The following is a 22,341-nucleotide window of genomic DNA, read 5'->3' as shown; positions in this document are numbered from 1 at the left end:
AGACAAAGGTGGCGTGGTGCTGGCCACCCACCCCCCGTGTGCCGTGCCGGCCTTCATAGGTGCTGCTACTCGCTAACAACACTTTCCCCAACCTACCCACACACCTACCCATTCACCAGTCCACTTACTTAGCAACCAACCTATCCACCCACCCACGTACTTACCAAGCCACCCACCTACAGACTTACCAACCTATCCTCCCACCCACGTACTTACCAAGCCACCCACCTACAGACTTACCAACCTATCCACCCACCTACGTACTTACCAAGCCACCCACCTACAGACTTACCAACCTATCCACCCACCCACGTACTTACCAAGCCACCCACCTACAGACTTACCAACCTATCCACCCACCCACATGTCAACTCGCCTATCTGCCCATCTCTACACCCACCCACCTACCCACCTACACATGTCACCTCGTCCACCTCCAACATTCATCACGCAACCATCAACACATGCCTCCCGAGTGCCGGATGAAGCTAATGCGGGGCCTGTAGCACGATGATATAAAGTGGCCCTAAATTAAAAAAAAACACGTAAATATTAAAACACAAATTATTAACTTGCATAGTAAAGTAATTGTATTTTTTTCATGTGATATACAGCCGGATAATACGATAAATCGCTAACCTTAAACACCCAGTCGTTCATAAAAGTTGAAGGCGGTATAGTACTATGGTAATAGAGCAAGTGCAGAATCGCTGAACCGGAATTGACGGCTTGAAAGCATTTAGCGCGGGGCCCTTGAAAGTGCGGGGCCCGTAGCTACCACATGCATAGTAGCTACTACTACACTACTACACGTGTAGTAGTAGCCTGTAGCACGATAGTAGCTGCTACTACTACACGTAGCTACTAGTAGCTACTACTACATGTGTAGCACGTGTAGTAGTAGCTACCACATGCATAGTAGCTACTACTACACTACTACACGTGTAGTAGCTACTACTACTAGTAGCTACTACTACACGTGTAGTAGCTACTACTACACGTGTAGTAGCTACTATACATGTATATAGGTAGTAGCTACTACATAGTTAGCTACTACACATGTAGCTAATTATGTAGTAGCTACTACCTATGTAGCTACTATGTACTATGTAGCTACATAGGTAGTAGCTACTACATAGTTAGCTACTACACATGTAGCTACATGTAGCTAATTATGTAGTAGCTACTACCTATGTAGCTACTATGTACTTTGAAGCTACATAGGTAGTAGCTACTACATAGTTAGCTACTACACATGTAGCTACATGTAGCTAATTATGTAGTAGCTACTACCTATGTAGCTACTATGTACTATGTAGCTACATAGGTAGTAGCTACTACATAGCTACTACACGGCTCACCTCCCACGACTCGCATAGACGTGGCCCTCTGCTCGGATTACAACAGGGCCCATTACCCACTCCACAGTGGCTTGCCCCGCCACCTTGGGGGCAATGCGACAATAAAAACGCATGAACGGATGGGTGGAGCAGGGTGGAGCAGAGAGTGGGGCAGGGTGGAGCAGGGTGGGGCGGCGCTCGCTCCTTCTCACTCCGCGGAGACGGACGGCTGCAGAGCGCGCGCGCTGTTGTCACAACACACACGGGGAGGGAGGGAGGGCTGGAATTGTTGGGGCTTGGTCCAAGTTAATCTTCCCTCTCTCACTCTCCATCTCTCCCTCCCTCCCCTCGCTCCCTCCCTTCCTCCCCTCGCTCCTTCCCTCTCTCCCTCCTTTTGTTTACGATCAGAGGAAACAAGAAGATGCTCGGTGTAGTCGGCACTTTGCTTCGTTCATCATTTCGTTTTTTAAAGTTTTTTTTCAATGCTTTGCGCTCCCCCCCCCCCCCCCCTGTTTAAATGAAAGATTTCACAAAGATTTCACGCTCTGCTCTCCTCCTTCTTACCCCTTCCCTCTCTCTCTACCCCCCCCCCGCTCTCTCTACCCCCCCCCCTCTCTCCCCCCCCCCTCTCTCTACCCCCCCCTCTCTCTCTACCCCCCCCCTCTCTCTCTACCCCCCCTCTCTCTCTACCCCCTCTCTCTCTACCCCCCCTCTCTCTACCCTCCCCTCTCTCTCTACCCCCCCTCTCTCTCTACCCCCCCCTCTCTCTCTACCCCCCTCTCTCTCTCTACCCCCCCTCTCTCCCTCTACCCCCCCTCTCTCTCTCTACCCCCCGCTCTCTCTACCCCCCTCTCTCTCTACCCCCCCTCTCTCTCTACCCCCCCCCTCTCTCTCTACCCCCCTCTCTCTCTACCCCCCCTCTCTCTCTACCCCCCGCTCTCTCTCTACCCCCCCCTCTACCCGCTCTCCAGGGAGAGCGATGACAGTCCGGGGACTCCGCCTCGTGTCCCTCTGCCTCGCGACGCTCCTCTGTTGCCACGCCAGCCGCACGGAACTACGACTCCAGGTTCGATTCTGAGCACGGCCACCCCCCCACTCCCCCCACAGATTAGCACGGTTCGCTATGTGCGGTGTTGAACCAAGTTCAACCCACGTGCATCAGAATCAAAAATGTTATGACTATTACTATTTAACGATGTCGAATTTACCAGATAAGGGCCACTAAAGTATGCGCTCATTTATCAGAAGCGACCTGGCCACAAATGAGAGTTTAAACCACGCGGCCCATCACTTGAACATTTACAGCGGCAAAATAATCAAAACAACCTCAATGCACGTTTTTTAATGTGGAGAGAAAAATCGGAGGACCCGGGGAAAAAAAATCCACGTGACCACGGGGAGAGAGACACGCAAACTCCAAATATACAGCAGCAGGGTTGGGATCGGACCCACAACCTCCTGCATACCAGGCGAGGTAGTTAACATCTCACCACTGTGGTTCCCTGGAAAGCCCATTGAGCTAAGAATCTCTGTTTTGAAGGGTGATTCGGCTGTCGGGCAACATGAAAGCATTCCACAGTTTACAGATTTAAATAAAACAACTGGATAATAATAATAGCAATTTGGTTGTAAGATTACTTTCACGCTCAGACTTTAGTGATTTTAACCGTAGAGTCAGTTGCAACGAGGAGAGAGATGGCAGCAGAATGGAGATGCCAAGAAACCAAACCGGGTGGATTCCAAAGACTTTTGGGGCAGCAGTAGCTGCGTAAAAAAAAAAATTACCATCCAAATCGCGTGCGACATCTGGGGAACTGTCAACAGCAATCCGACGTGCATCGCAGATTTCATTTGGCTTGCCCAAAGGTAATCACTAGGCCAGAGGAGGTACTTCAGACTCGCGCAGCCCATCCCATCCATTGGCTGGATTAGAACCCAACGGCTGGGTCAGCGGCGGCCTGGCGCCTCTCAACCACCCCGCCGGCCCTCCCCCCTCGCGTCCGCCCTCGCCAGGTGCCGGAGGAGCAGCCGCCCGGCTCCGTGCTGGGCAGCCTGGCCCAGGCCCTGGGGCTGACGCCACGAGAGCTTCGCGACCGCGGATTCCGGCTGCTTCCGCCGCCGCCGCCGCCTGGCCACGGCGCCGCCGCCTCCTCCTCGCCGCGCCTCCTCGTTCGCCTGCGCGAGGCCACGGGCGAGCTCGTGTCGCTGGGCCGCCTCGACCGCGAGGCCCTCTGCCCCGCCGCGGCCGCCCAAGTCGCCCCGCCGCCGCCGCCGTCGTCTCTCTCCGCCGGCGCGGCCGCGGCGGCGGCCGCCGTCGGAGGTCCCGCCGCCGCCGCCGTCGCCGCCGGCGGGGGGGGCGAGCCGGCGGCGTGCTCCGTGGCGCTCGACGCCGTGCTGGAGAGGCCGCGGCGCTCGGCGGTGCGCGTGGTGCTCGACATCCTGGACGTGAACGACAACGCGCCGCGTTTCGAACCTCGCTTGCGGCGCGACGACGACGACGGCGACGACGACGGCGACGGCGGCGGCGAAGAAGAAGAAGAAGAAGGCTGCGCCCGGGTCGCCGTGTCCGAGTCGGCGCGGCCCGGGACGCGCTTCGCGCTGCCCGCGGCCCACGACGCCGACGCGGGGCCCAACGCGCGCCTGCGCTACGCCCTCAACGCCAGCGACGCCTTCTACCTGAGGGTGTCCCGCGGCGACGACGACGACGACGACGACGACGGCGACGACGGCGGAGACGGCGGAGATGGCGGGGGAGGGTTCCCCGAGCTGGTGCTGCGCAGGCCGCTGGACCGCGAGCGGGAGGCCGAGCACCGGCTGCGCCTCACGGCCACGGACGGCGGCTCCCCGGCGCGGGTGGGCGTGTGCGGCGTCGTGGTGCGCGTGCTGGACGCCAACGACAACGCGCCGGCCTTCGAGCGGCCGCACTACCACGTCGAGGTGGGGCACCACTCGCTGACCGTGACCCCATGAGCCCTGTCTCTGACCCCATGACCCCTGTCTCTGACCCCACGAGCCCTGTCTCTGACCCCACGACCCCTATCTCTGACCCCACGACCCCTATCTTTGACCCCACGACCCCTATCTCTGACCCCACGACCCCTATCTCTGACCCCACGACCCCTATCTCTGACCCCACGACCCCTATCTCTGACCCCTGCGCCCGGGAAGCGGCGGCTCGGCAGAGACCCCAGTTCGATTCCCGATCGCCGGCCACCACCGGCAACGGTGACGATTCGCTGAACCGATCCGTGGGCCTCCCCTGGTGCGGTGTGTCGTAAAACATCGCCGCCAGGGGAGGCCACCCAGTCGTGTTGCCGTGCCGGCCTTCATAAAGGGGCTGCCGCTCGCGAGCAGGAGGGGGTGGGGAAAGCAGAGGCAGCGTTGGGCGGCGGTGCCGATGATGCTACGACACAATTAACCGCACGCCCTTTATTGTACGGTGGGCGGGGGGGGGGGGCAGATTCTCCCGCGGGCAGCGTCACAGAAAGCGGCCGCAGGCGGCACGTCAGGGAGCCGGCGTCGCGACATCTCGACGCTTGGGGCTCAGCAACCCCCCTTCTCCACTCCCCCTCTCTCTCTTGTTTATCTGTTGTTTCATCTCGCTGATCTCTATCTAGGCCCCTCGAGGTCTCTCTCTCTCTCATCTCTCTAGTACGCTGTTTATCTATCGCTTCATCCCACTCATCCGTGCCTGCTTGCGTCGCAGCAGGCACAGATGAGCCTCATCTCTCGGTGTGGCCGTGGCTCGGCGCGCCACTCCCAGGGTCAGACGAAGGCCCGCAAGGCAGCGTAACAAACTTGGCAGGAATCCGTCACGGAGATGAAGCCGCTCTGCCGCTACGCAATGCGCGGGACCGACTTAAAACCTGAGATGGATTCCTGATTCGGCACGGCATGGGGGGAGGCCTTCATCCAGCAATGGATTGACCAAACGACTGCAAGCGGATTCGTAATTCTTTCGTTCGGTTGGGTCTGATCGCCACGGAGCGAGCAAAAAACACCCCTTCTCCACCCGGCGCAAATCCACGTCAGCCGAGCTATCGCTGTTTCAGCAGGCAGCCAGCAGCAGGTAGCAGCAGCAGCAGGCAGCAGCAGGCAGTAGCAGCAGCAGCAGCAGGCAGCAGCAGCTCCTCCCACTCGTGCCGCTGGAGCGTCGAACGATCAGGTCCGTGCGGACATCTCGCTGGAAGTCGCAGCAGGTAGCTGCCTGCAGCTTGCTGCCTGCTGCTGTCCAGGGAGTTCCCAGAGCGACGATTTTGTCCTCCAGTCCGGTGACCGTGGAGTGCGCCAGCGTTCCACACTCAATTTCAGAGGGGGGGGGGGGGCACTTTCGCCGATAAGACATCAACGGTGCGAGGGGCCACCGCCCGTGTTGTGCATTGTCGGGGTGCCGCACGTCAGGGGCCGCCCGGTGGCCCCGCGGGCCTCGCAATGCAGAAACACTGCCGTAGGCGGCCATAGCGGGCGCAGCAAGGGTCGCCGAGAGAGGGCCGTAGCGGCCACTTCCTCCCATCGCTCAGCTGGCCATCGCAGACGTTGACCTTCTTCCCACTCGCGTCTCGTTCCTCGAAACGCACGCCATGTGAATCCGCTCGCGGTGGCGACACACTCCCCGCACCCCCGACTTCGCCCCCCCCATCGTGGGCCGATGATGAATCGCGTGGCCTTCGTCACGATCCTCATTCGGAGACGTGAATCACTCCGCCTACTTCCTAGGTCGTCGTCATTATCTGCAAACAAAACACCACAAATGTGCGGACGAGAGACAGCTTCCTGTCGTGATTAATTACTCCGGCGCTGTGTCACGCCGGAGTAGCCAGCGTCGTTCGGCGTGCGATGACATCATCTTAATTTAAAGCTGAATATTTATTTTCTCTCACGGGTCGCTGGTTGATTGGAGTTAAGGGAGCACGTGACCGGGTGGCGGCAGGTGGTGGTGGCTACACCTGTAGTGATCCAGCGCTCGCAGGCAGCAGCAGCCATGGTTGGTGGATCACGCACAGATGCCGTGTGTTCGATTAGCACGGCCGGCTACGCACGGTGCAAAAGAAGTTCGTGAAGTCGTGGCACGGCTCGGTTTTCCGCGGTGGAAAAAACGACTCCCCGAGTCGGGCCGAGCCCCGGCGTGGCTGCACGCGTCCCGGTTGAGCCTCGCGGAAATCCGTGGGGCTCGAGACGATGCCGGCGATTGACGGTCGCCCTCCCGTACCCTCGCCCCCACCCCACCCGTGTCGTCCCAGGTGCGGGAGGGCGCGCCGCCGGGCACCGAGGTGGCGCGCGTGCGAGCCGTCGACCCGGACGAGGGCACCAACGGGCGCGTGGCGTACGCGCTGAGCCGGCACGCGGGCGAGCGGGCGCGCCGCCTCTTCTCCGTCGAGCCGCTCTCGGGCGCCGTGCGGCTCGCGGCGCCGCTGGACCGCGAGCGGCGCGCCGTCGAGGAGCTGTACGTGGAGGCGCGCGACATGGGCCCCGACGGCGTGGCGGCGCACTGCAAGGTGACGGTCGCCGTGCTGGACGACAACGACAACGCGCCGGAGATATTCGTCTCGGCGCCGAACGACGGCGGCGGAGCCGGGGCAGCCGGGGCAGCCGGGGCAGCCGGCGCGCCGTCTTCCCCGGACGTCGCGGTCGTCACCGTCGGGGAGTCGCGCCCGCCCGGCTCGTTCGTGGCGTTCGTGCGCGTGGCGGACGGCGACGCGGGCGACAACGGGCGGGTGGAGTGCTTCCTGCGGGGCGCGGGGCCCTTCGCGCTGCGGCCGTCCTTCGAGAACGGCTTCGCGCTCGTCACGAGCGACGCCCTCGACCGCGAGCGCGCCGGCCGCCACGGCGTGACGGTGGTGGCGCGCGACGCCGGGCGCCCGCCGCTCGCCTCCTCCAAGGAGATCGTGGTGATCGTCGCCGACGAGAACGACAACGCGCCGCGGTTCGGCGCGCCGTCGTACCGCGCGTCCCTGTCGGAGAACAACGCGGCCAACGCGCCGATCCTCGCCGTGTCGGCGCGCGACCCCGACGACGGCGAGAACGGCCGCGTGAGCTACTCGATCGGCGCGGGCGAGGCCGGCGGGCTGCCCGCGGCGGCGCTGGTGTCGGTGGACGAGCGGAGCGGCGAGGTGCGCGCGCTGCGCCCCTTCGACCACGAGAGGCTGCAGGCGCTGAGCTTCGAGGTGGTGGCGCGGGACCACGGCGCGCCGGCGCTCAGCGCCACGGCCACCGTCGCCGTCGACGTGCTGGACCGCAACGACAACGCGCCCGCCGTCTCCAAGCCGCGGCTCCGGCGCGGCAACGCCACGGTGTACGCGCTGTGGAGCACGCCCGCCGAGGCGCAGCTCGTCAGGATCCAGGCCGTCGACGAGGACCCCGGGGACAACGGGAAGCTCGCCTTCCGCCTGCTGCGCGGCAACGACGGGGGCCTCTTCCGCCTCGACGGGGACACGGGCGAGCTGGCGACGACGCGCGACTTCGCGGAGGGCGACCGCGCCAGCCACGAGCTGCTGCTGGAGGTGAGGGACCACGGCAAGCCGTCGCTGTCGTCGCTGGCCACCATCCACGTCGTCCTCACCGACATCATCCCCGCGCGCCACCACCGGGACGGCGACGACGGCGACGACGGCGACGGCGACGGCGGCGGCCTCTTCATGGGGCTGCCGCTCATCCTCATCGTGGCGCTCGCGGCCGTCTGCTCGGTGCTGCTCATCACCATGGTGGCGGTGGCCGTCGTGTGCAAGCGCGAGAACAAGGAGATTCGCACCTACAACTGCCGCGCCGCCGAGACCACGTACTGCCGGAAGCCGGAGAAGAACGGCGGCGGCGGCGGCGACGCGGGCCGCGGCCTCCCCTCGTCGTCCGAGCCGGGCGGCAACGGCGCCCCGCCGCCCGACGTCATGCTGGGCCTCGGGGCGAGGGCCTCGCTCGAGCGGCTGTCCCGCCTGCTGGCCGAGACGTCGACGGCGGCGGGCGGGAGGGGGGGAGGCTCGCAGGCCGACATCGCGCGGGAGCACGCCTGGATGGCCGACGAGACGGAGTCGCTGCCGGCATGCTACCCGGCGCTCGGAGGGGCGGCCCGCGGGGCGATGCGGACGTTCCGCTGCTGGGACGAGGCCACGAGCGCCGCGGCGGCGGCGGCGGCCGCTGGCGCCGCGGTGGCGCGGTACTGCTCGCCGGTGAGAGAGACGGTGAGAGAGACGGTGAGAGAGACGGGGTGAGAGAGATGGTGAGAGAGATGGTGAGAGAGATGGTGAGAGAGACGGTGAGAGAGACGGTGAGAGAGATGGTGAGAGAGACGGTGAGAGAGATGGTGAGAGAGATGGTGAGAGAGATGGTGAGGGAGACGGTGAGAAGACGGTGAGAGAGACGGTGAGAGGGGTGGGGTGAGAGAGATGGTGAGAGAGATGGTGAGAGAGACGGTGAGAGAGACGGTGAGAGGGACGGGGTGAGAGAGATGGTGAGAGAGATGGAGAGAGAGACGGGGTGAGAGAGATGGTGAGAGAGACGGTGAGAGAGAGAGGGTGAGAGAGACGGGGTGAGAGAGACGGGGTGAGAGAGATGGTGAGAGAGAGAGGGTGAGAGAGACGGTGAGAGAGAGAGGGTGAGAGAGACGGGGTGAGAGAGACGGGGTGAGAGAGACGGGGTGAGAGAGACGGTGAGAGAGATGGTGAGAGAGAGAGGGTGAGAGAGACGGGGTGAGAGAGACGGGGTGAGAGAGACGGTGAGAGAGATGGTGAGAGAGAGAGGGTGAGAGAGACGGGGTGAGAGAGATGGTGAGAGAGAGGGTGAGAGAGACGGGGTGAGAGAGACGGGGTGAGAGAGACGGTGCGAGAGATGGTGAGAGAAAGCGGGTGAGAGAGACGGGGTGAGAGAGATGGTGAGAGAGAGAGAGAGTGAGAGAGACGGTGAGAGAGACGGTGAGGGAGATGGTGAGAGAGATGGGGTGAGAGAGATGGTGAGAGAGACGGTGAGAGAGATGGTGAGAGGGAGAGGGTGAGAGAGACGGGGTGAGAGAGATGGTGAGAGAGACGGTGAGGGAGATGGTGAGAGAGATGGGGTGAGAGAGATGGTGAGAGAGACGGTGAGAGAGATGGTGAGAGAGAGAGGGTGAGAGAGACGGGGTGAGAGAGATGGTGAGAGAGAGAGTGAGAGAGACGGTGAGAGAGACGGTGAGGGAGACGGTGAGATATATGGGGTGAGAGAGATGGTGAGAGAGACGGTGAGAGAGACGGGGTGAGAGAGATGGTGAGAGAGACGGGGTGAGAGAGATGGTGAGAGAGACGGTGAGAGAGATGGTGAGAGAGACGGGGTGAGAGAGATGGTGAGAGAGACGGTGAGAGCGACGGTGAGAGAGATGGTGAGAGAGACGGTGAGAGAGACGGGGTGAGAGAGACGGGGTGAGAGAGATAGGGTGAGAGGGACGGGGTGAGAGAGACGGGGTGAGAGAGATGGTGAGAGAGAGAGGGTGAGAGAGACGGGGTGAGAGAGACGGGGTGAGAGAGACGGTGAGAGAGATGGTGAAAGAGAGAGGGTGAGGGTGACGGGGTGAGAGAGATGGTGAGAGAGAGGGTGAGAGAGACGGTGAGAGAGACGGTGAGGTAGATGGTGAGAGAGATGGGGTGAGAGAGATGGTGAGAGAGACGGTGAGAGAGACGGGGTGAGAGAGATGGTGAGAGAGACGGGGTGAGAGAGATGGTGAGATAGACGGTGAGAGAGATGGTGAGAGAGACGGGGTGAGAGAGATGGTGAGAGAGACGGTGAGAAGAGACGGTGAGAGAGATGGTGAGAGAGACGGTGAGAGAAATGGTGAGAGAGAGAGGGTGAGAGAGACGGGGTGAGAGTGATGGTGAGAGAGAGAGGGTGAGAGAGACGGGGTGAGAGAGACGGGGTGAGAGAGATGGTGAGAGAGAGAGGGTGAGAGAGACGGGGTGAGAGAGACGGGGTGAGAGAGACGGTGAGAGAGACGGGTGAGAGAGACGGTGAGAGAGATGGTGAGAGAGATGGTGAGAGAGATGGGGTGAGAGAGACGGGGTGAGAGAGATGGTGAGAGAGACGGTGAGAGAGACGGGGTGAGAGAGACGGTGAGAGAGACGGGGTGAGAGAGACGGTGAGAGAGATGGTGAGAGAGATGGTGAGAGAGACGGGGTGAGAGAGATGGTGAGAGAGACGGGGTGAGAGAGACGGTGAGAGAGACGGTGAGAGAGATGGTGAGAGAGACGGGGTGAGAGAGATGGTGAGAGACGGTGAGAGAGACGGTGAGAGAGACGGTGAGAGAGACGGGGTGAGAGAGATGGTGAGAGAGATGGTGAGAGAGACGGTGAGAGAGACGGTGAGAGAGACGGTGAGAGAGGCGGTGAGAGAGACGGGGTGAGAGATGGTGAGAGAGACGGGGTGAGGGAGATGGTGAGGGAGATGGTGAGAGAGACGGGGTGAGAGAGACGGTGAGAGAGACGGTGAGAGAGCTGGTGAAAGAGACGGGGTGAGAGAGATGGCGAGAGAGATGGTGAGAGAGACGGGGTGAGAGAGATGGTGAGAGAGACGGGGTGAGAGAGACGGTGAGAGAGCTGGTGAGAGAGACGGGGTGAGAGAGATGGTGAGAGACGGTGAGAGAGACGGTGAGCGAGACGGTGAGAGAGACCGTGAGAGAGACGGTGAGAGAGACGGGGTGAGGGAGATGGTGAGAGAGATGGTGAGATAGACGGTGAGAGAGACGGTGAGAGAGACGGTGAGAGAGACGGGGTGAGAGATGGTGAGAGAGACGGGGTGAGAGAGACGGGGTGTGAGAGATGGTGAGAGAGATGGTGAGAGAGACGGGGTGAGAGAGATGGTGAGAGAGACGGGGTGAGAGAGACGGTGAGAGAGACGGTGAGAGAGATGGTGAGAGAGACGGTGAGAGGGACGGTGAGAGAGACGGTGAGAGAGATGGTGAGAGAGACGGTGAGAGAGACGGTGAGAGAGACGGTGAGAGAGGCGGTGAGAGAGGCGGTGAGAGAGACGGGGTGAGAGATGGTGAGAGAGACGGGGTGAGGGAGATGGTGAGGGAGATGGTGAGAGAGACGGGGTGAGAGAGACGGTGAGAGAGACGGTGAGAGAGCTGGTGAAAGAGACGGGGTGAGAGAGATGGCGAGAGAGATGGTGAGAGAGACGGGGTGAGAGAGATGGTGAGAGAGACGGGGTGAGAGAGACGGTGAGAGAGCTGGTGAGAGAGACGGGGTGAGAGAGATGGTGAGAGACGGTGAGAGAGACGGTGAGCGAGACGGTGAGAGAGACGGTGAGAGAGACGGTGAGAGAGACGGGGTGAGGGAGATGGTGAGAGAGATGGTGAGATAGACGGTGAGAGCGACGGTGAGAGAGACGGTGAGAGAGACGGGGTGAGAGATGGTGAGAGAGACGGGGTGAGAGAGATGGTGAGGGAGATGGTGAGAGAGATGGTGAGAGAGACGGGGTGAGAGAGACGATGAGAGAGACGGTGAGAGAGATGGTGAGAGGGACGGGGTGAGAGAGATGGTGAGAGAGATGGTGAGAGAGACGGTGAGGGAGATGGTGAGAGAGATGGGGTGAGAGAGATGGTGAGAGAGACGGTGAGAGAGATGGTGAGAGAGAGAGGGTGAGAGAGACGGGGTGAGAGAGATGGTGAGAGAGAGAGTGAGAGAGACGGTGAGAGAGACGGTGAGGGAGACGGTGAGAGAGACGGTGAGCGAGATGGTGAGAGAGACGGGGTGAGAGAGATGGTGAGAGACGGTGAGAGAGACGGTGAGCGAGACGGTGAGAGAGACGGTGAGAGAGATGGTGAGAGAGACGGTGAGAGAGACGGTGAGAGAGACGGTGAGAGAGATGGTGAGAGGGACGGGGTGAGAGAGACGGTGAGAGAGATGGTGAGAGAGACGGGGTGAGAGAGATGGTGAGAGAGATGGTGAGAGGGACGGGGTGAGAGAGACGGGGTGAGAGAGACGGTGAGAGACGGAGTGAGAGACGGTGAGAGATAGACGGGGTGAGAGAGACGAGGTGAGAGACGGTGAGAGAGACGGGGTGAGAGAGACGGGGTGAGAGAGACGGTGAGAGAGACGGTGAGAGAGATGGTGAGAGAGACGGTGAGAGATATGGTGAGAGAGACGGGGTGAGAGAGACGGTGAGAGAGACGGTGAGAGGGTCGGTGAGAGATATGGTGAGAGAGACGGGGTGAGAGAGATAGTGAGAGGGACGGTGAGAGAGACGGTGAGAGAGACGGGGTGAGAGAGATGGTGAGAGATACGGTGAGCGAGACGGTGAGAGAGACGGTGAGAGAGACGGGGTGAGAGAGATGGTGAGAGAGATGGTGCCGTGTCCCCGTTGCGTCGCCGCGTGGCCCTAACGCCCGCCCGGCTGTCGCCCTGTGTCTGCGCGAGCAGCTGATGCCCAGTAATGAACACCGGCTCAAGTTTCCCACCGACGCTTTCAGGTGATTGCACCGCGGTGGCGAGGAGATGCTCTCTCCCTCTCGCCTGGTCTACGGGAGGTCGCGGGTTCGATCCCGAGCACGAGGCCTGCTGCTGTACATTTGGAGTTTGCGCGTGTCTCTCTCTCTCTCTCACCGTGGTCGCGTGGATTTTTATCGGGGTCCTCCGGTTTTTCCCCTCCGCATCTGGAATCGACGTCACGCGTTTGGAGTATTTGGCTGCGATCAGTTTCCACGTGACTGGGAGTCGTCATCATTGTTGTGCAGCCATTTGTGACCGCCCGGTCGCTTCTGAGCAAGAGCTACAGAACAGTTGGGTGGGCCTCACCGAAATATTTTAGTTTTTAGTCGAGTTTAGGTTGCCTGGGACGCATCGACTGCAGCTGCTGCTGATAACAGTGGTGGTGGTGATGATGATGATGATCTTGACGACTGATGATCATGGTGATAAAGCTGGTGATGTCGATGATGATGACAATGGTGATGTTGGTGATGGTTGAATAATTACGGTCGTTATAACAAACAAGTCAACAGACCTCGTGATTAATTTTAAACCGCGGCATCGTTCGTGACAATTGCATCTCACAATCGCCGCTGTGGAACCACAGACCAAGCTGGAAGGCTACGAGGGGATGGTCGCGCACTGTCAACCATTGTTCTGCAATGTGAGACCTTTCCTGCCAGTGATTTATTGCCAGACAGGGTGAAAACTATCGTTATACCTTGCTCTACAGATCTCCACGTATTAAGATGTTTCCAGCCTGCCAGCGAGCATTGTTTATACACGCGGGGGCAAACCGGAGCGCCCGGAGAAACCCAGCGCATGCGAGGAGGCAACGCTCGATCCCATACGGATGGGACAAATGATGTTAGACGACACTGGCAAAAGAGATCCCATGTTGTAGCTGCTCACCCCGAGCTCTCAATGCCCTGATAGTGGCATTGTCTCTGTGCTGTTCGCCTTTTGGCGTCGTTCTCTGCTCTGACGCTGCTGAGACAAGGCTCTAAAGAAGGCTGCATCTCTGGTCGTTGTTGTTGTTGTTGCGGTTTGTTTAAGGCAGCTCGCCATCGTCGTAATCATCATCGTCGTAGTCATCATCATCGTAGTCATCATCATTGTAGTCATCATCATTGTAATCATCATCATTGTAGTCATCATTGTAGTCATCATTGTAGTCATCATCATTGTAGTCATCATCATCGTAGTCATCATCATCGTAGTCATCGTCATTGTAGTCATCGTCATTGTAGTCATCATCATTGTAGTCGTCATCGTCGTAATCATCATCGTCGTAGTCATCATCATTGTAGTCATCGTCATTGTAGTCATCGTCATTGTAGTCATCATTGTAGTCATCATCATCGTAGTCATCATCATCGTAGTCATCATCATCATCGTAGTCATCATCATTGTAGTCATCATCATTGTAGTCATCGTCATTGTAGTCATCATCATTGTAGTCATCGTCATTGTTGTCACCGTCATCGTAGTCATCATCGTAGTCATCATCATAGTCATCGTCATTGTAGTCATCATCATTGTAGTCATTATCATTGTAGTCATCATCATTGTAGTCATCATCATTGTAGTCATCGTCATTGTTGTCATCGTCATCGTAGTCATCGTCATCGTAGTCATCATCATCGTAGTCATAATCATCGTAGTCATCATCATTGTAGTCATCATCATTGTAGTCATCATTATCGTAGTCATCATTGTAGTCATCATCGTCATTGTAGTCATCATCATTGTAGTCATCATCATTGTAGTCATCATCATTGTAGTCATCATCATTGTAGTCATCATCGTCATTGTAGTCATCATCATTATAGTCATCATCGTCGTAGTCATCATCATTATAGTCATCATCATTGTAGTCATCATCATTGTAGTCATCATCGTCATTGTAGTCATCATCGTCATTGTAGTCATCATTGCGTCCCCCCGTGTCTCGCGAGCCAGGCGCGTGTGCACCGAAGCGGACGGCATCAGCGGCAAGGACAGCGGCCGCGGGAGCGACCCACGTGACAGCGACCCCGGCGACGCCGACAGCGACGTGGAGGGAGCCGCGGCCGGGATCCACGCGGCGGCGGCCGCACCGCCGCCGCCGCCGGCCGCCGCCGACGGCGCCGTCGGAGGGCGCCGCGTGGCACTCGGCGCCGGGCCGCTCTGCTCGTCGCGGCCACTGCGCCCCGGTACGTGCGGTGACAGAAGGCCGAGTGGTGAACCCTGATGATGGGAAGGGATAACGCTTGGTGGTGGTGGTGGCGGTGGTGGTGGCGGCGGTGGTGTAGGTGGTGGTGGTGGTGGTGGCGGTGGTGGTGGTTGTGGTGGTGGTGGTGGCGGTGGTGGCGGCGGCGGCGGTGGCGGCGGTGGTGGCGGCGGTGGTGTAGGTGGTGGTGGCGGCGGTGGTGTAGGTGGTGGTGGCGGCGGTGGTGGTGGTGGTGGTGGCGGTGGTGTAGGTGGTGGTGGCGGCAGTGGTGGTGGTGGCGGCGGTGGTGGTGGTGGTGGCGGCGGTGGTGGTGGTGGTGGCAGCGGTGATGGAAGTGGTGCTTGACGGTGATGCTTATGGAGCTTAGTTCAACACTTCGGCTTTAGCGACCAATTGTAAATGTTGTGGGTTTACTCTCCAACACACCGGCGTGCTAAACTAGTAACGAAGTGGCACGTTCTGTTGACGTGACAAACCTTCCTCATTGGCTGTGTCGGGTGGTGGCGGGTTTCACGACACATTTATTTCTGCCCAATCGAACCTCCAAAAAACTGCGCCACCGATCTGGGCCGAGGCCCAGCGCAGCTTGGGAGGCGCCAGCTTCCCCTTCCATTGAGATGGGCCAGTGGGAAACGCGCGAGGGCCCCGTACTGGCGCGGTTCGCGTGCGGCAGCGGGGAAAGTCTGCGAGGGCGGCCGGCCTGAGGCGTCCGGGGTCAGCGGCGTCGGCGAGCCGCCAGTGGAGCCCCAGGTGGACTCCACGTGACGAGGGTGGCGGGGGCTTTCTCGCGAATCCGTCCGTGCGTCCGTGCGTTTGTCCACGCGTCCGTGCGTCCGTGCGATGGACTGAACGGACGTCCGTCGGAACGTCTCCTCCGCGTCTCTCCCCCGCCAGACCCGGCGCGGCGCAAGGCGACCACGCCGACGTGGGAGCTGATGCCGCACCGTGACGCCCGCTGCCTGTGCCCCACGCCGACGCCGCCCGGCGCCTCGGCGGCCGCCACTCCGGGCGGATCTCCCGCCCAGCGCCGTCGCCACCATCACCACCACCACCACGGCCACGCGGCGGAAGCGGACGGCGGCCGGCGGCGCCGCATGGCCGTCTCCCACCAAGACGTGTCCGCGTCGAACCCTCGCCACAACAACAACAACAACTGCTACCACAACAACAACAACTACCACAACAACAACAACTGCTACCAGCAGCAGCAACCGCAACACGACGAGCTGCCGGTCCCGCGCCACCACGCGGCGGCGCGGTACCACCACGTGAAGCGCGCCAACTCGGGGCCCGAGCGCCGCTCGCTCGTCAACCCCGCCGTGCCGGAGATGAGCCGCTTCATCGGCGAGTGCATGCAGGCCTACAGCTCGGGCACGCTCGCCGACGGCACGGGCAAGGCCCTCGCGTCCCGGCGCACCTCGTCGTCCTCTTCGTCCTCGTCCGACGAAGAGGGCGGCGGCGGCGGCGAAGGAAGGGGCGGCCGGAGCGTGAGGTTCCACCGCGGCGAGGCCGCCGGTGCCGACGGAGCGCCGGGGGCGAGAGACGCGCCGGCGCCGTGAGCCGGCTCGCTCGCTCGCTCGGGGCGACGACAACGCCGCTGCCGCGTGGCAACGCCGGTTTGTTGCCGTTCCCGCCGTCGCTTCGCCGTGGGACGCTCGGCAAAGGCCGCCGTGGCTCACGCGGTCACATTTTGTCCAACGTTTAATCCGACGTCGCGGCAACGTTGCCGCGACGTTTTCTCCGGCCGCGCGCGCTGGCGCGGGGTTATTTGTTGCCGTTGTTGTTTGTGTGGTTTAGCCGGCCGCGCTCTGCCAATGAGTCTTAAGAGCGGGGTCGAAAACCTCTCCACGTGGTCGTCCGCTTAAGACGGACGCCGCCTCTGTTCAGTGTTGGTCTGGAAGGCCGACTGGCCAATGATGGACTGAGAAAAAAGTGCGACACTTCCCACGCGGACAGACAGGTTTGACGTGCCGGTGATTATTTATTAAATTGTATAATGCGCGGAGTGCTCAATTTGTGTGTGTGTTGTCCTATGGATAGACTGGCACTTGTCATGGGAACGTGGAGAGCTCAACCGCTGGCTCAGGGCCAGTCGAGCGAGCGCCTCCTTCAATACCGGGACGTGGAAAACCAATCCCACCCCCTTGTCAGAGTTAGCCGCATATACAGCGCTCACCCAACTCGCGTAAAGCGAAACGCGTCTTGGTTAAAAATCGCCCCAGTGACGTCCACATGATTCACGATATCCTTGCACGCAATTTTGGCGCGGGGAGCGGTGGCGCTGCGATTAGCGCACATCCACCCCCCCCCGCTCCCCGGGCACGGCTGACATTTTCCTTCGAGACCAACCAGCGTGGTGAAGTATGGTCAAACAAAAAATCCCCATGATCGGCACGGGGGAAGGAGGCCCTCATCCAGCAATGGATCGCCGCGGGTCTGCAATTAAACGAACGTGATTGTTATTAAGTTGTTGTGCGGTTAGCTCAATGTAAGTGGTGCTCGGTGTCTCCGAGACTAACATAGGAAGGAACAATTGAGCTCTTGTAGTGTCAAACCGTGACGAACATAGGCCCGGTGTGTCCATACGCGAGCTGCGGTGCATGCGACGATGCTGGTCAAGTCTTTAAGAAGCCACGCGCGGAGTGAGCTTTCACGTATACGCGCAACGTCCAGTTCGAGTTGCAGATTAAGATTACACCTCGGCACAACTTTATATATATCCAGGTCAGCCTCGCCAAGGTTCAAGACTCGTAGTGCAGGAGGGTCCTGTTACACGGGGCATGTCTTGGCCAATTCCGTTGCTGAAGTTTGGCTACCGCGTGGTTGGTGATTGGGAGCTTCCGGAGGAAGCTAACGCCACAGCGATGGGAATTGCGAGGTTCACCCGTTAGGGGATGGTTCACAAAACCCGCTTGCTGTACTGACATCATGTGACCTGCTCCTCCTTCTGCAGCAGGCGACACTGGGTTTGCCTCTCCGCTCAAACACGGCTAAAGTCGCACGCCGACCGCGCCTGATGATTGGTGAAACACGGCACCTGTGACGTGGAGAGCGCCGATTCGCGTTAAGGAAGACCATTATCTGAATCGGTTCTGGGCCTCCCCTAGGTCGACTCAGCCTCAAATGAGTACCTGGTGCGGTGTAAAACATCACCACTAGGGAGACAAAGGCGGCCGGGCGTGGTGTTGGCCACCCACCCCCTCGTGTGCCGTGCCGGCCTTCATAGGTGCTACTCGCCAACAGCACTTACCCCAACAGCCTGCGCAAGGCTACACGGGGTGGCTGGGGGAGATCTTTGTCCTTATTCCACATGATGTAACGTCACAGGGGAAGTGTTTACCAATCATCGGGCAAGTGCAGTGTGTGTACAGCGGATACGTTTGCCTGACAACAAAGCTTGGCAAACTTGTAAAGGTGGACGGCGGTGGGTTGGTGAGGATCTGAAGTGTGGACGGGACGGCCTCCTTGATGCAGAGGCGTTCCTTCCACGCTCATTCGCGCATCGTCGTCATCATCGTCATCGCTGCCATTGTAATCATCATAATCGTCGTATCATCGTCGTCATCGTCATCGACGTTGTAATTGTCATCGCCGCCGTTGTAATCGTCATAATCATCGTATCATCGTCGTCATCATCGTTGCCACCGTAGTCATCATCGTCATCATCATCGTCATCGCCGCCGTTGTAATCCTCATAATCATCGTATCGTCGTCATCATCGTTGCCACCGTAGTCATCATCGTCATCGTCGTCATCATCGCCATCGCCGCCATTGTAATCGTCATAATCATCGTATCATCATCGTCATCATCATTGTCATCGTCGTGACACGAAGTGTCAACAAGTGAACGTGAGGCCTACTGAAGGCTCTTGTAGAAACGTGGTCCATTACCCCGCTCCCCGTTAGCACGACCTGCATTCGCATGGCTGTATAAAGTCAACTTCCCAACCCTAATTTATTACTTATGTATTTTTTATATCTTCGTATTCTTCGACATCACTTAATCACCTATTTACATTCTCACTGTATTTATACCCCGACTCTCGTACCAATGAAAATATCGCCGTGATTTTTGTTTCGTTTTTTTTTGTGTAACCGCAGCGCGAACGGAGGGCGATTGAATAACTGCGGTCGCGCGGTGCCTTGAAAGTGGAACAATATAATGGGCGACGTTTCGGGACACGGGCCTACTTCATGGCCAAATGCCGTTCCATTAAGGCCAGACGAGGGCGGCGGTTTCTTCTTACGAACGCTTCTCGTGCGCCGTGAAGAAGGTCCGTTGACCGAAACGTTGCCCGTTGACATTTTCTGCTTTGTGTCGAGTTTCGTGCTGTGTTCGGGCACCACCACGTGACTGGACCGCTTTTGCAGGCTGGGCATGCCACTCAATAAAGTGAGCCTCTTGGTAAACGCCGATGGACCCCATCAGTGCGATTGATTCTGCACCCTGCGACTGCGTTTGCTGATCTCCCGCGCCGACAAACAGTGCCGGATTATCCCAGTGGCAAAATTGGCTACAGATGTAGCTACAGGCCATGCGCTCAATGCTTTCAAGCCGTCAATTCCGGTTCAGCGATTCTGCACTTGCTCTATTACTATAGTACTATACCGCCTTCAACTTTTATGAACGACCGGGTGTTTAAGGTTAGCGATTTGTCTTATTATTTGGCTGTATGGCAAATGAAAAAATACAATTACTTTACTATGCAAGCAAAAAATGTCTGTGTTTTTAATGTTTTTCAAATGTAGGGCCCCTTTATAACTTGCCACAGGCCCCGCACTCGCTTCATCCGGCCTCACGGTCCGCTAACTTCAAGGTTGTAACGCATTCATCATGTTTGTTATTACCTAACATTATTTTGGCTGATGGCGATTTTGGCGATATGGTTATGAAGAAATAAACTTGTAAATTAATGCACGTCAGTATTGCGTTTAACCAACTATCCGTTTTAGCGAGGTGTATCCCAACTCCTAGCGGAGGTAATTGCAAGCGAATTAAATACAATTAAACGGACATTTCGTGTGTGATGTAATTTGTTTAGCTCGCTGGTTACTCTCGGAAACCGCGCTGTTGACGGCCAATGATTTAGAACGGTCTTTTATATCGTTATAGGCTACGATGTGGATTGAAATGTTCTCGTAGTTACTGCATTAACCACACATCGTCACACTTGTGGCAAAACAAGCACGCTCTGATCATACTCATATCCGCAATTGTGTTGGAAAAGGAATGGCCTACATCTGGAGACGACCACGGAATGGCCTACATCTGGAGACGACCTTTATTCCGTTAGCTGTTAGGGCGTTGCGATTTAAAGAGGCTTCAAAGTCGCGCGCGAACAGTTTGTACCGCCTGAAAACATTTGTGAAGCCAGCCAAAGAAAAAAAAACTACAAAAAAATATACTAAAGATTTCCCGCCAGATATTTTTCGTACCTAAGTTTAACTTTTTTTCGGACCGTACCGAGCAGAGATTCCCAGGGCCCCACGTACCCCCCCCCCCCCCGCTCGAGAACCACTGGTGTAGTGTATAGTGTAGTGTATAGTAGTGTATAGTGTAGTGTATAGTGTAGTGTATAGTGTAGTATATAGTGTATAGTGTAGTGTATAGTGTAGTGTATAGTGTAGTGTATAGTGTAGTGTATAGTAGTGTATAGTGTAGTGTATAGTGTAGTGTATTGTAGTGTATAGTAGTGTATAGTGTAGTGTATAGTGTAGTGTATAGTGTAGTGTGTCGTGTATAGTGTAGTGTATAGTAGTGTATAGTGTAGTGTATAGTGTATAGCGTAGCGTGTAGTGTATAGCATAGCGTGTAGTGTAGTGTATAGCGTAGCATCTAGTGTAGTGTATAACGTAGCGTGTAGTGTATAGTGTATAGCGTAGCGTGTAGTGTATAGCGTGCAGTGTAGTGTATAGTGTAGTGTATAGTGTAGTGTGTGAGTGTCGTGTATAGAGTGCAGTGTAGTGTATTGTGTAGCATGTAGTGTAGTGTAAAGTGTAGCATGTAGTGTAGTGTATAGCGTCCCGTGTAGTGTATAGCGTAGCGTGTAGTGTAGCATGTAGCGTGTAGTGTGTAAAGTGTAGCATGTAGTATAGTGTCGTGTATAGCGTAGCGTGTAGTATAGTGTGTAGTGTAGCATGTAGTGTTGCATGTAGTGTATAGCGTAGCATGTAATGTAGCGTGTAGTGTATAGCGTAGCGTGTAGTGTAAAGTGTACCATGTAGTGTAGTGTATAGTGTATAGCGTAGCGTGTAGTGTATAGCGTGCAGTGTAGCGTGTAGTGTATAGTGTAGTGTATAGTGTAGTGTATAGCGTAGTGTGTAGTGTATAGTGTAACGTGTGGTGTGTAGCGTAGCGTGTTGTGTATAGTGTAGCGTGTAGTGTATAGCGTGCAGTGTAGCGTGTAGTGTATAGTGTAGCGTGTAGTGTATAGTGTAGCGTATAGCGTAGCGTGTAGTGTATAGTGTATGTACAACATCCCCGGACGGCTGTCGGCGAGCCGATTGAGAGGAGGAATGAACCTGGAGATTGTCGGGGGTTGCCGGAACAGACACGGACAGCGAAGGGCCCTCACCCCCACACCCCCAACACAACACAGGAGTCAAACATCGTCGCTGGATGGGCATGGGCTTCTTCTCGTAGTGCCTTCGGCCGATGCTTTCCGGGCAAGGCGACGGGGCAATTTTAACCTCACGAAAACTTTTGTTTGATGCAAGCCAACAAAAAGAAAACTGCTCAATTTAAAACCAAAAACTTTTAAACAAAAGATAATCACCGCAGTTATTTTGTACGCGAGTGTTGAACTTCCTGTCGCACCGTCCTAGATCGGAATGTTGCTTTTTAATGTAAAATTTGGAAATGCGTTGGCGAAATCCTTGGTGAAAAGCGCGATTTGAAGGGAATCCTTGTTTAATGCAAGTTGCGTCGTTATGCCCATCAGCTGAACTTGTCCGTTATAAATGGAAGTGAAATCACCCGTTGATTCTTTGCCCAACGCATCCATCAAAAAAACACTGTGTATGGCCTTTAAAGTAAATATAGTACAGGCGACGTTTCGGTAATGGTCCTTCCTCGCAGCCCATAAATATGCCGACGAATGAGACACCAACTGCAGGCAGCAGCCACAACTCCCGACAGCTTCCCCACTGCCAACGCACTCGGTCTTTCCCCGCTCACCAATTCGCCAACGCCCACGCCCCCTCATTCCAACGCAGATCGAGCACGTGCCACGCGCTCCACGCCGGATGATTGTTACACACGTGCCACGTGACGCGAGGGGTTCTTTTTGGGAGCGCCCCACCGAGTCTCTGAACCGAGAGACGATTTCAACGCGCGCCGTTTGAACAAAGTTCCCACACACACGCCTG

The 22,341-nt window shown here is 57.5% G+C and overlaps 1 protein-coding gene across 2 annotated transcripts in view; it reads left to right on the top strand.

Moving 5' to 3' along the window:
- The window catches only part of LOC116955691 (protocadherin gamma-A4-like), a 28,267-nt gene extending 8,280 nt beyond the window's left edge, over positions 1-19,987 (top strand). The window contains exons 2-7 of one of the 2 annotated variants that reach the window (XM_076053421.1): positions 2,312-2,406; positions 3,354-4,277; positions 6,581-8,500; positions 12,713-12,762; positions 14,723-14,955; positions 15,867-19,987. In XM_076053421.1, coding sequence (XP_075909536.1) covers positions 2,320-2,406; positions 3,354-4,277; positions 6,581-8,500; positions 12,713-12,762; positions 14,723-14,955; positions 15,867-16,531 — 3,879 coding nt within the window. In that variant the 5' untranslated portion in view covers positions 2,312-2,319 and the 3' untranslated portion in view covers positions 16,532-19,987. Of the gene's footprint in view, positions 1-2,311; positions 2,407-3,353; positions 4,278-6,580; positions 8,513-12,712; positions 12,763-14,722; positions 14,956-15,866 lie in introns of both variants that reach the window. The other variant, XM_076053420.1, reaches the window with a different exon arrangement.
- The last annotated feature ends 2,354 nt before the right edge of the window (positions 19,988-22,341 follow it).

This window comes from Petromyzon marinus, chromosome 61 (assembly GCF_048934315.1).
Source record: "Petromyzon marinus isolate PM22_M1 ecotype Great Lakes invasive population chromosome 61, UKy_Petmar_22M1.pri1.0, whole genome shotgun sequence".
Taxonomy (NCBI): domain Eukaryota; kingdom Metazoa; phylum Chordata; class Hyperoartia; order Petromyzontiformes; family Petromyzontidae; genus Petromyzon; species Petromyzon marinus.
Note: the sequence above shows the minus strand (reverse complement) of the source record. Positions and strands in the feature narration are given on the sequence as shown.